The sequence below is a fragment of the Schistocerca cancellata genome, chromosome 1 (genome assembly GCF_023864275.1).
Source record: "Schistocerca cancellata isolate TAMUIC-IGC-003103 chromosome 1, iqSchCanc2.1, whole genome shotgun sequence".
NCBI classification, from domain to species: domain Eukaryota; kingdom Metazoa; phylum Arthropoda; class Insecta; order Orthoptera; family Acrididae; genus Schistocerca; species Schistocerca cancellata.
Genome location: NC_064626.1, coordinates 915,483,512 through 915,497,295, shown reverse-complemented (window position 1 = coordinate 915,497,295; position 13,784 = coordinate 915,483,512). Strand labels below are relative to the sequence as shown.

Here is a 13,784-nt window from a genome sequence, read left to right as displayed (position 1 = left end):
TTCACCAAAATTATGCCTAACACCAACCATGGATGTGCCATACGACGGGAAGGTCGTCACAACCCCTCTTTACCTTTATTATCGCTCCTCCTTTTGACGACTTTGTGGTGGAGATCACGACGTTTTCTTATGGGTGGCAGAGCAAAACATTTCAGACACACCACCGCTGAGTATCGAGATGAGAAAGGCCTCAGGAGTTGGCACAAAGGGTGTCAATAAAGCTACCCCTTCTCTCGAGGCATTGATTCCCACGGTCAACAACGTCAGTTCGTAGTGCGATGGGCAACAAGACGATGTTCTTGGAAACCTTTGACACTGCTGAAGCACTCGCGGAGGATTCAGCCTTTTTCTAAGGACATCGCGGGCCTGCAACCCCAACAAACGTGACTCAAAAGGTAAGAAGACTAGTTCATGGAAATAAACAAGTATATACTAAATGACTGGTCGCTGTTACCTGTATTTATAATCAGTTGATATACGGTCAAGGTTCTCTACAATACCCACAATGGCTCAGCTTAAACGGAAATGGAGTTATCTGCAAAAGTCGTTTGTTTGTATGGGCTTTAATGCCAGGAATAGAGGAAAGTGATGAAGGACTTGACGCTAGCTGCTTGTGAGCCGGATGTGGGTAGCATTTGCCTTTCGGTTTTTTCGGTAACAAACGCCAAAGACTGTTTCATATTGATTGGGGAAAGCACGAGCCACCAGAAACCGGATTTCCCTGCAATAAGTGTCCGATACATTCATCAGTGTGTCATCGTGTGTGTGCTGCGATGTTTTTGTTATCACGTACGTCGGACATCAACTGAAACGATGTCATTCTGCATACAGACAGGTTCTTTAATAACCGTGGGGAAACATAGAGCTAAGAAGAAATAATAATACCAATCCTTCATGAAATGTAATCTTTTGCTAATATGTTCATTCATTTTTGTTGGAAAACGTGGAAATGGAGACTTGTTCTTTGTAGTAAGAGGAACATTTTGCTTGATAGCACAGATAACACGCTTTGTAGCGCAGTGACATCGATAAAGGTCTGCTAACAGCCATGTGGAGTGGTATGGTGTGTAATCCTCCCACCCCCCCCCCCCTTTCCCCCCGCCAGGCACACATATACAAAATCGATTGAAGGGAACCGAAACGCTAGACATTGCTTTTACAGAGAAAACGCTGAGAAGGTCTATATCTGACAACTTAAAAAACTCGAAATCATTTGTGCTGTAGTGACAGGGACTTTTGCGGGGTCGAGAGTCGATCTAATTTCCTCTATTCCGGCCTGACTTTTCACTAAGCTACCATATTTTACGACAACAACAAAAGGTTTACTCTGAGAGAAATTCGTAGCCCGAAAGCCGATTTCTCAACCACACAAACAGCATTAGAACCTTCAGGTTTTTCTCCTCACAGTTAAATACGAATCTGAAGTTAAAATCTTCTGGGTTATTAGGCCGCATCATGTTTCTTCTAAAATGTCGAAACGTCGAACATTTTAGAAGAAACATGACGCGGTCTAACAACTCAGAAGATTTTAATTTCAGTAACAAAGGCCACGAAAGCCTGCAGATTTACATAAATACGAATCTGTTCTTCTAAGGAGCGATTGAAGTCTGTTAAGTTGGTTACTTACCTTTTATGTGGAGCTGATGACGAATGGCATTTTTGACTGCGAGATATTCAATATTGCAGAGTCTTACAACCTGAACTTGTTACTGATCTCGTCTTTAATTATATGTAAATCACATTATCTTACAAAGAGAACTCGTCATTGGTCCCTCTTTGATGCAGTCAGAACTTGGCATGTTGAGAAAAGGGTGAAAACGAAGGGATATTTGTCTCTGCTTAGGTGCCAATACTCAATAGTTTTGGAAAAAATTACGGCCAAACTTTCGACGCGACTTCGTCAGTCCACTCGCGATTGTAAAACCAAGTTAGTTGGCAGTGCAGTTGCTAAGACCACAATTTCAGAATTTCGTGCTCCGTGTTCAAATCCAATCGTATGTCTCGTTTTTCTTTTGTTGTCACGGAAATATGTCACATCACTATTTTTGTGAGATCGTGAAACACAGTGGAATTATTGACAAAAAATAAGCATTTGACATCTCATTAAAAATAGTTTATATCACCACAAATCTTATACAGGTGAATCACCTAAAACTTGCACCGCATATATTGCGGAAATGGAAAGTGCTACTGATGTGTTTTCATAGCTCGTATTGTTAGCCAATCAACAGATTGTAACAATTCTTTGCAAGTGTATTTTCTGAGCAAACAAACCCTTTTGAAAATGGAATAATGCCCACTGACGTTAACAAACTAAAGGTAGGGTAAATTAGAATGTCAGTGGTGTTTGTTGCAGGATTGTAGTGCGAGTCGTTAACCAGATATCGTATTTTGAAAAGTTTTCACACTGTCACTTGTTTGTGCCATTCAACCCGCGTAGTTGCTAGGTAAGATGTTGCTTTGTTCTCAATGAGCTTGTGTGTTGCTTGAGCGAATTGGGACCTGCTAGTCTGTTCGTATGTAACAGTCGTGAGTCGACGATGGGATTTACCAGTGCAGAAAAAGCCGACATGCTCATGGTGCACGGAGTGTAGGAAGAATGCACTTCATTTTTGTACGGCGTATGCGGCAAGATATCCCAATAGACGTCCATCACCTCGGCAGTTATTTATCAACCTCCTCAACAAGTTACGTGAGAGTGGTAATGTAGCACCTGGACAACGTAACAGAAGGAAGCTAATGACGACAAAGAGGGTGAACTTAATGTTCTTGCTGCTATTGCAGTTGATCCATACGTTACCTGCCGCGCAATAGCACGAGGAAGTGGCATGAGTCAGGCAAGTGTCGTACGCATTTTCCATCTACCCAGATTCCATACCTATCGCATCTCTCTCCATTAAGAGCTGCATTGAAACCATTATGGAAATCGTGTTAATTTCTGTACATGGACATTAAGACAGGATACTCCAGATGTAACATGTATCTTGTTTAGTGAATGGCCTAAACATGCACTATTGGCAGCGTTCATGGAGTGTGAATGAATGGTGTGGGATAGGAAACCATCAGCTCACAGACCCGTGTTTCATAGACAGAACACTGAACGCGCAGAAATATCGCAGCCCCCTAACGAACCATTTTCCACGGATGCTACAAAACGTTCCTCTACAGACTAGGGGAAACCTGTGGTACCAACATAGTGGCTAACCAAACCATAGAGCACGAAGTACTACAGCATGTTTTCATGAATTTTTCCAAATCATTGTATTGGACGCAGAAAGGCCTGTACCTTGGCCTGCCCATTCCTGGATTTTACTCCTGTGGAGTTTTTTTTTCTGTGGGTAAAGCTGAAAGACGCTGTCCACAAGGACATGTCAACTACACCCGATGATATGCAGCAACGTATTAGTGCAGCCCGGTCGGACATCTCCGCTGAAACGCTAGCACGAGTGCAGCAGTCGTACCGTACTAGATTGGGAGCGTGTGTTGGTGCTGCGATGTTCAGCTGTCTCGTTACTGGTCTGAATCCACATAAGTAGTGTATGCACCTGCGTTGTTATTTGGTGTGAGCTACAACAGATATTCTACAAGTGTCGGTGTGGGAACATTTTAAAATACAGTATCTCGTCAACGAGTCGCAGTACAAACCTGCAAGAAACGCCACTGACATTCTGATTTACCCTGCCTTTAGTATGTTAATGTCAGTAGGCATTGTTCCATTTAAAACAGTGTACGTTTACACAAACATTCATTTTCTAATTATTATTACAATCTGTTGATTGGTTAACAATACGAGCTCCAGACAACCAATCCATTCTGCGGTAACTGCACGTCAATAGCACTTTCCATTTCCACAATATTTGCTGTTTAACTTTTAGGTGATTCACTTTGCATAATGCTATATAATTAACAGAAACTGAAAATTAAGAACAAAAATTCTAGTATTTCATTATTTACTTTGATTTTTAATATTATGCTTCAGGAGAACCAGTAAATTCATAAAAACATTCGAAGCATAAACATTCGACGCACCACGACCAACTTGCGAAGGCACTTACACCCCATCGCATATTGTTGTCTGATTGCCGTTAGGAAAACAACCTCGTGATCTGGTGGTAATTTAGCGATAAAATACGTGTGTCTATTTTCTCGTAAGCTGGAGGCTGCAATTGATTATGGATCAAGGTGCGTATTTTAATTGCACTGCTTCTACTCGAGATGTCCCTTTTCTGTGCGGTGACAGCAGGACACTTCTGGAATTGGCTAATGTATTCTTCACCTTTGAGTAAAAGTATATGTCACAGTGTTTACATAACGGCTTAGACCTTGGCGGAATTACTTTTAAGGAAGATTTCGATGTTCCGATTTAAACGACAAACAGCCCATCGATAAGGAGGGATCGTTTTGCCCATAACACGAGACAATAACTGACAGAAACGGCTTCACTTTTAAGGAAGATCGCAAAATTTTGTCGAGAAACTGATGATAGGTTTCTTTTGTGGGATTTCCAGATTTTGTGGCTGTTGCGTATACATTCTGATGTTGCTCGATTAATTGGTTTACGTCTTTATAGATTCGAGGACAAAATTTGTCAATAATTTCTTGGAGATACGCGAAAATTGTTGGTGGCAGCTTTCTGGAAGGTGTTAATCCTCGGCAAGTGTGACAATAAAAACTATTTTTTGTCATTAATTCATCGTATGTCGCGATGTTAAAAAAATATTAATGTCACATACTTCCACAATAACAAAAGAAAAAAAGGAAAGACTTTGGACACAAGGTGGAAAATTTAGAGACTGTGCTCTTAGCGAGTGCGTTGCCAGCGCACTATGTTGCACGCTGCGCAAGTAGCCTTATGAAGTCTTGACAAACTTTGATCGTCGTTTTGTCGGAAGCTATTGCGTGTTGGCACCTAAGTCAAAACAAAAGTCCCTTTACTTTCATTCCATCACCCTGCCAAGTTTCGATGTATCAGAGAGCGAGCTATAGCGGACTCCCGTTAGTAATAAAGGTAAATTACTTGCTCCTGCAACACACAAATGCTCGCCAAAAAGAGGCAAGAAAAAGCGGAAAGAATGAATAATGCAAAATAGTTGCAGTGAGCGCTGACATACAATTGACCATTAAAATTGCAACACTGAGAAACTGGCATCCAATAAATGTAAACCGCGCATGCGTGGAAATTGCAAGTAATTGACATCTCAGAGCAACCACACAAAGTACGAGGGGTGTTCAGTAAGTAATGCAACGCACTTTTCTAAAAGCAGGATTCCAATGCACCGTATTATTCGCCACTCTTTTGGCTGCAAAACCCTATTTTTCAACTTAGTCCCCGTTCAGTGCTGCAGCCGTACGCCAGATTACTGGCAGGGCCTGTATTCCGGCACGGTACCACTCTTCTGGTCGACGTCGGTGCCAATGTCTTGCTCATCAATAACCTCCCCATCATCCACGTACTGCTTCCAAGGGAGTGCATCCTTCATCGGACCAAACAGATGGAAGTCGGAAAGCACGAGAACAGGGCTGTGGGATGGATGAGGAAGAACAGTCCAGTGAAGTTTGTGAGCTCCTCTCGGGTGCGCACACTTGTGTGAGGCCTTGCGTTGTCACGGAGGAGGACAAGTTGGTTTGCATTTTTGTGGTGGCGAACAGGGTGAAGTCGAACATTGCGGGAGTGACAGCTGTGTGCAGCCGGCTCGCACTAGGGAAATCGGACAGGTTTGCGCGACCTTGCTGCGATGATGGCAGGTGACTCGTCCAACGACTCACCGTGCTTTTGTTCACTGCCAGTTCTCCGCAGACATTCTGCAAGCGCCTATGAATATCTGCATTGCTCTGGTTTTCCACCAAAAGAAACTCAGTGACAGCTCTCCGCTTGGAACGCACCTCCGTTACAGACGCCATTTTGAAGGCTACTTATAGCGCTGCCACCTATAGGAATTTCATGGAACTATAAGAGCTGAAGCGGGAATATTCCGCTATGTTCCACAACAAATTCCGCATTCTTTCAACCGAAATGGGTCCAAGAAAAAAAGTTGTGCCTTACTTACTGAACGCCTATCATAGGTAGGAGTAACGCCTCTACATACTGTATAGAAGAAAAGATGACTTAGCGGGTTTCTCATTCAGAAATCTCTTTTGAATGTTGTTTGTTTGTAAAAATATCGTGTTACGCCTCGTGTAAGAAAGAACAAGTATACCAGCACGTGTCGGAATTCGACAGAGAGAGGATCATGGCCTATCGACACTGTCATTCTGCGATACTGCTGTTCGCTTTGGTCGGGATACCACGACTGTCACTCGAATATGGAATCTATGGGGTCCCAAAAGCCATACTCAGTACCTCGCAGGATCTCAACTGCCACGCGTCAATAGCGTTCGGCCGTGCAGGATTGTACACCCACGTCACGTACATTGAATCAGATAATGTTCTTGTTTGCACCAAGTACCCACACCGACAGCACGACGCCAGGAACACCTCGGGCTGTCAGCGCGGTGACCATTGTTGCGGTTCCCTTTACGCAGCGGCAGAGGGAGGCGCATCGGCAGGTATGTCCAGACACAAAACTCAACACGGCAATGGCAACAAGTCGCCTTTCCAGACGCTTTCTGTTGGTGTGTGCAGTGCCACGATGGTCGTCTGTGAAGACCCCGAGGAGAACAAATGTTGCCATTTTGATTCGTCGTCGTCATATGTTGGCTTTAAGACACGGAATGCCATTGGTTGCCGGCCGCGGTGTCAGAGCAGCTCTAGGCGCTTCACAGTCCGGAATCACGCGGCTGCTACGGTCTCAGCTTCGAATCCTGCCTCGGGCATGGATGTGTGTGAATAGCTTAGGTTACTTTGGTTTACTTAGTAAGCCTAGGGGACTGATGACCTCAGATGTTAAGTCCCATAGTGCTTAGAGCAATTTGAATCATTCGAGCCATTTCTTACAAACTCGACCACCTTTGCTTGACGTAGAAGGTCATCTGGACAGCAGCCGGTACATTTCTGACGTGTTAAGGCCGGGAACTGTGTCCTGTCTTCTCCGTCTCCGAGACATTGTCTTTCAACAACATAACGCGGCACTGCATGTTTCCTGTGCTGTATTGACCTACCTCGATATAGACGATGTTCGGCTGTTATCCTGGCCAGTACGTTCTCCAGATCTCTCACCCATTCAAACCATTTGGCGACTGGTTGTCGACAGACTGACATGTCATCACTCACCAGTGGCTACGATTGGTGAACTGTGGCATAGGACTGACGCAACATGGAATGACGTACCCGTACCTGTCATCCAGTCTCAGTTCGGTTTTATGTCTTGATAGAATGCAGCTATTTGTAGCTGCCAGAGGTGGCAACTCTGAATACTGAATGTCGCATCCTGTATGCCCTCAAATTCTCAACAAATTTAGTCAATTATCCTTCTTACATACTGTACACGCACAATAAATAAAATTCCGGTTTTTGATATTTTCCCTGGTGTTGCAATTTTAATGCCAGCAGATTAACTCTGTTGGTTTTTGTGTAATATTTTATTACCTCAAGATCGCTTAAATAGTATTCACATTACCGATCTCGGCACCAAGTTTCAGATGTGATTAACCCACTAAAAATCATCGTAAGATATACAATTGTAGTTAGTCCCAGAAAGCAGTCCGTATCGGCGCCCAGATTGATGCCGTGTTTCTTGACTTTTTCTTGCCATGTAACGATATGATCTACAATCATTGATATATTTTACACGTCAAGTGTTACAAGTGTTGGTGGTTGGTTGATTGATTTGTTGGAGGAGACCAAACAGCGAGGTCATCGTCCCGTCGAAGTAGGGAAGGATGGGGATGGAAGTCGGTCGTGCCCTTTGAGAGGAATCATCCCGGTATTTGGCTGAATCACGGAAAAACTAAACCAGAATGGCCGGACGAGGGTTTGAACGGTCGACCTCCCGAAAGCGAGTCCATTGTGCTAACCATTCCGCCACCTCGCTCGGCGTTAAAAGTGTGTAACTGCAAGTGTTGTACAGGGTGTTCCAGGAGGAATGGTCGGTATTCTGAGATATGACAGGAATGACCATTCGAAGCAAATAGTCTGGTAAACGTGGGCTCTAAAATGCCTACCTTAAGGGAGCAGACCTATTTGAAAATTTATAAAAATAATTTTTTTAATTTTTGAGTTAAATATTCTCTTTGATGTCTACTTTATTTTAGTGTTCATCCTAGGTTCGCCAAAAACTCCATACTCTAGTTACAAGGCGATTTGTGAAAAAGTGTCTTCGAAAACCATTTACAACGGGGAAAAAATCAGTATCGAGACCAATGTTGCAGCATGTAATTTCCAAGGCGACCTAAGAGAAATTATGGAAATTATCAGCTGCTAGAACTTGAGATCGGACTAGCCTGTTACATCTTCTGCATAAAAGCGGACGAAAAGCGAATCGAAAGAGCAGAGCAGCGGATAATAGAAGCTGTCAAACAGGTCCGCAGGACCACCATGGCTACGAAAAAGATGGAGAAGAATCTCCTTTGGGATGTGGAAGGACTGCTGTATGGTCTAAGGATCTCTGACTAGAGGAATGTTTAACCTAACTACAAAAAATGTAACCCATAATTTTAAACACGTTTTTCTCAATACCGTATTTACAAACTGTGAGGAAACATAACTTGAGAACAGTACATACGATTTTGATCGGAATTAGATGCTGAAATTCTAAATTGAATTCTCCATCAGGGTACACAGCCGGTATACGATATCTTCAAAAGTGTATTTTCGTTGCGCGCTGCTGTCTCGATTTTGTGGGCGAAGAAAATGACGTTATTTCAACATGCCACAATTTTAGTACAACTTAATGATTTTCAGTTATCATGTGTATGCTGATAGAAAATGTATTGAAAATGATTTGTACAAAATTATTTTGTTACTGTTTCAATAGCAGGGTCTCGGGATTGCCCGCCGATGACCAATGTTCCTGTTGCAAGGGGTCCTTCCACCTGGTGCAGCAGTTACAGGGGAGACCCGTTGTGAACACAGAAATTATTGTTAAAGAACAAAAGTGTAAGGAATGAAATCATCTCATCAAGTTCAGCGTTCCTTTTTATTTTACTTGAAAAAATCACGAAAATCGCCAGTTTTCATGCGTTCAAAGAGCCGTGAGAACTTCTTTATCTTCGATACTGCGAAACAAATCTCTTCTATTGCAGGCTCTTTGTTTTCGATATTTTGAGGGATGATAGACGGACCAAAAAAAGAAAAAATGTCCGCTAAACATGGGTTCTAAAGAGCAGACCTTAAGATCTATGGGCAGTTGTTAGTCTTTGCTAATTTGAAACATCACTTTTACTGAACAAGTGCTCATAGCTCCTAAGGCATGCATTCTAGAGTGAATGTTTACTATGCATTTTTTCCTCGTTATAGTCCATACTGCCTCGCCCCAAAATATGGAAAGCAAAGAGCTTGCAGTGGAAGAGATTTTTTTCACGCTATAAAAGATGAAGAAGTGTTCATCTTAATGTATGCGTTTTAGAGCCCACCTATTCTACACGTTTTTGCTTTGATTTATTGTTACTGTCACATCCCTGTATATTGACCATTCCTCCTTGGGCAACCTGTATATCCTGAAGATGCTTTATGGTTGATTAATCATACCTGAAGATAGCAACTTAATGCCGAAACCGTTAATGAGAGTATTACATATTTTTAAGCGATCGTGACGTAATAAATTATTATACAGACATTGTTGACGGTCACATCGTTGTAATTGGCAATATGTAAATTTTTAAAACATCGATTGATTTTTCCCGAATAATTCACGCATTCATTAGGAAAGGAAAGAAAGGGTGATATGTTTTTATTGATGCTCTGTCAATACGGGAGCAAGGGAACACAGAGGGAGTGACAAACTGCTGCTGCTTGGTGACCATGTACTTACCAGAGAGGTGCACATCTTGGAGGCCTATATCTGAAACAGAAACAAAATTCAATGAATATAATGTTTCAGACGCAGGCGCAACACAGTTTATAACAACGATGTAATACCACACAGTCAAAATACAATTCAGTTCTTCGAAGACTACAGTTTAGAAGTAAGATGCTGTCACTAACTCCTTGATCCGCTCTGAAACCAGGCCAAGGGAAACATTTACGAGATTTTAAGTCCTCTGCTGATAGTAACGAACATTGTAACCGGCGAAATCGACAAGGAGTGATTCAGCACAGTAAGAGAGCGAAATGATAAATGATCTTGGCGCTATTTAGATGGAGAACCTATTAAACGTGTTTGGTGTGTGACGTGGTAGTACAGCATCTTTCAGCCGTTAGAAGGACATCAACGTTTGTATCTCTCTCGAGATAAGAATAAACAGCAGATTTTCATTTCGACGCGTGACTTGTATTAATAGAGTAATAGCTTGTGGCGCGCAACAAAGTGTACTTGAAAGTTCTGTTTTTCCATTTCCGCCAACATCTCTTCTCAAATTGTTCGGATTTCCTGTATGGCTTTTAAGCATTTGCTTCCATTGGCGGAAAGGCACTGAATCTACATCTACATTTACATCTACATGGTTACTCTGCAATTCACACTTAAGTGCCTGTCAGAGGGTTCATGGAACCATTTTCATACTACTACTCTGCCATTCCTCTCTCGAATAGCGCGTGGGAAAAAGGAACACCTAAATCTTTCCGTTCGAGCTCCGATTTCTCTCATTTTCTTATGATGATCATTTCTCCCTACGTAGGTGGGTGTCAACAAAATATTTTCGCATTCGGAAGAGAAAGTTGGTGATTGAAATTTCGTAAACAGATCTCGCCTCAAAGAAAACCGCCTTTGTTTCAGTGACTGCCACCCCAACTCGCGTATTATATCAGTGACACTCTCACCCCTATTGAATGGGGGCCACCTGTTCTTCATAGGCGACTGCTACATGCCTCAACTGGTATTTCTACACATTGCTAGTAATTTATTCGCTGTACGTAGTCAAAAATTGTATGTCAAGGGACAATTTTACCCATATACCCTGGCTGCCATTCAGCGGCTTCTTCCAATTTATTTTCGATCATTCAAAAGATCTGTTATGCACTGTTTCATAAAAAAAACGTTTTTTTTTAAAACCCTGTAAAGTGATTTTGATGAATTGTTCACTGATGAAATTGTTGTATACGGTGTAATGATGAAACTGCAATTGTGAGCAAACAAATGCACCTAGAATCACGTATCTAGCGCCGCCTAGTAGTTTAATTTACTTGGTTTCCGATTTGTTCCTTTCTAGCAGTTTGCACTTGCTTTGTGATTGAGAAAATTAACGTGATACAATGTATCTATTGAACAATTTTATATGAGTGCCATGATAATTGTAGGCTAGAAAACCATGTTCTACACATAATACTATGACTCTAATCAATGGTGAAATGTAACATATCTTCATCTCTTCTGATGCCAGTTTTGTGCTGTATTTTGTAACCTTTGAGAATGACGGAATGTCGAAACGCATAGGGCGATTTTGGAAATAATAAAAAGTGTGGTCAAGACATCTGAAAGTTATTGAAGAGCATCGAAATGGCCTCTTCGTGTCGTAGGATTTCATGCAAATTGCAGCTGATAGACAAAGGAAAATTTGGGGTAGAAAATAAATTTACATTAAAGGATTGCATCCACAAGGACTGTGTAAATCAGTTTCGAGCATAGGATTGTAAACGTACGCGGCGAGGCCGTATATAAAATTAGATCCTTTCCTTATTCTATAGCAGATGATTTACACGTTCTGTGATGATACTCATCATAAGACAGGGAACAAGTCATCTTCTTGGCATCTTGCGCCCGTTGTAAACGCTGCATTTTCACTATTACACAGTTGTTTTAAAGTTTATGTACAGGAATAAAATTGGTTTACATTCATTATAGTTTATCTATCATCGCACAGTTTGCAGCAAAGCACTCGTAACGCTTCTAGAAAGCCAAAATGAAACTAATGGAATGTGAAGTCTTATACGCTGTAATTACAAATCCTTCTTGAAAGTTATTCGCAGAGTCCTCGTGGACGCTGTTAGTACAATCCCTTCTTGGAAATTTAATTGCTAACTCAAACTTTCCTTTGCATTTCTTTTTCATGGCTCTTATGAAAATACGATGAAATATAATGTATCGTACATTTCGGTTTATTTGCAGTGAAGTAATGTAAAAATTGAAAACGAAACAATGGTTCGCATTGGAGCTCGACTCGTGTGTGCTCTTTCCACTGACCCACCGCTTCCTGGAAACTACACTAACACAAATGTCTGATGTCTTGCCCTATCCCCGTCAAAAATGCTATTTCTTTTCTAAACGCTTCGTCGTCTAGAGCTCTCACTTATGTCACTTTCATTCGTGGCCAAGCCCTTTCTACAGCATTAATCTGGACGAAGTCGGTGCGGGTAGAAGCGGTCTCCTTGCAGTGACCGGCGTGTTGAACCAGCAGGAGTAAAGGTGCGCCTACAGAGAGCAAGGTAGGCAACTCTGCCGAGTAAATTCGCACAGAACGACCTGCACAGAACTGCTTCAAACGTGATGTTAGTGACTAATGCACAAGTCACCCTACCAAAAATCACGGGGAGAAGAAAAACAATGTCGTAACGCACATACCAAGTTATCAGATTTGGAGATGTGGCCCATCGGATGACTCAGTGAGCGCTTATAGCTTGAAACTCCGTGGATGACGTCGAAACATGGCGGCGGAGCGCAAGGCGAGATAGCGGCGAAGGTTTCGCGACGTGGAAGGAAAATGGCGGAGCCCGGCAACGGGCAAAAAGCGTGGCTGTGTCGGCGCGGGAAACGGCGGTGCGCCGCTCCGTGCCTTGCGAGACGGGCTTTCTCCAGCGCTGCCGAGTCGCCGCTCATTACCCAACCACCGGCGAGGCTAGCAGCAGGGGGAGCTTATGTCATAACCAGCGTTGCACCCCGAGATTCCGTACGGCTGCAGCCGGCAGCGGGTGGCCGCAGCGGAATCCTTCGCAGGCTGCAGTTTCTCGGCCTGGTTTCCCTGGCAACGGGTCGAAACCCTGACACCACGGGACTTCGCAAGCGGTGAGCCCCGGCGGAGGCTCTCCTGGGGTGTACGTCTAGAGAAGTACGTAAAGCTCGCGGTCGGGAGGCCTGTGGACGCCACTCGACAATGGCCGTTTTACTTCTCAAATACTCACTCAGAGCTAAGACAGGGAGTCCAGGCATAGCACAGTTTCTTTGACAAGGATAATCAGAAACTGCTCCGGCAGTGCTGATTGTTTAGTAGCGTAAGAGGGTGTAAGATTATATTGCTTTTTATTTAATTTAATTTTGTGCACCTTTGTGTATCTAAAATCTACGTTGGAGCATCCTGTTTTGCATTTTTCAAAGCATAATACCAAATGCTATTATTTTATGTGGAAACTCTATCCATGTGCATCACATCTTAAAACTGCAGAACAAAGCTATTAGGGTAATTAAGGGTTCGTCATTGTGTACATTTGCTTTCTAAACAAAAAATTAAGACGGTAGTAAACTTACATGCATGTATTACGTTTTAATTCAAATACCAGAAGCAAAACCCAGAGAAAATGTACGCAGCTACAACATAGAAAGCAATAGACACGTTTACACCTTATACCTCACGCAGGCATTTCACAGCTATGAACTCATAGGGCACAAATTCTTCATTAAGCTCAGACTAACTGTTCAAGACCTCTCTGATTAAGCATTCGAACAAATACTAAACGTCTGGTTAATTGCCCCCTTCTTCTACAACACACAGGAATTTCTTAATTACAATGTAAAATTGTAAAGTCAATAGCTAGGCTA

General features: G+C 42.5%; 1 protein-coding gene across 1 annotated transcript in view; it reads right to left on the bottom strand.

Moving 5' to 3' along the window:
- Window positions 1–13,784, bottom strand: part of LOC126191305 (uncharacterized) — a 532,110-nt gene that overhangs the window by 202,958 nt on the left and 315,368 nt on the right. The window contains exon 3 of the mRNA XM_049932137.1: window positions 9,909–9,938. Coding sequence (XP_049788094.1) covers window positions 9,909–9,938 — 30 coding nt within the window. The remainder of the gene's footprint in view (window positions 1–9,908; window positions 9,939–13,784) is intronic.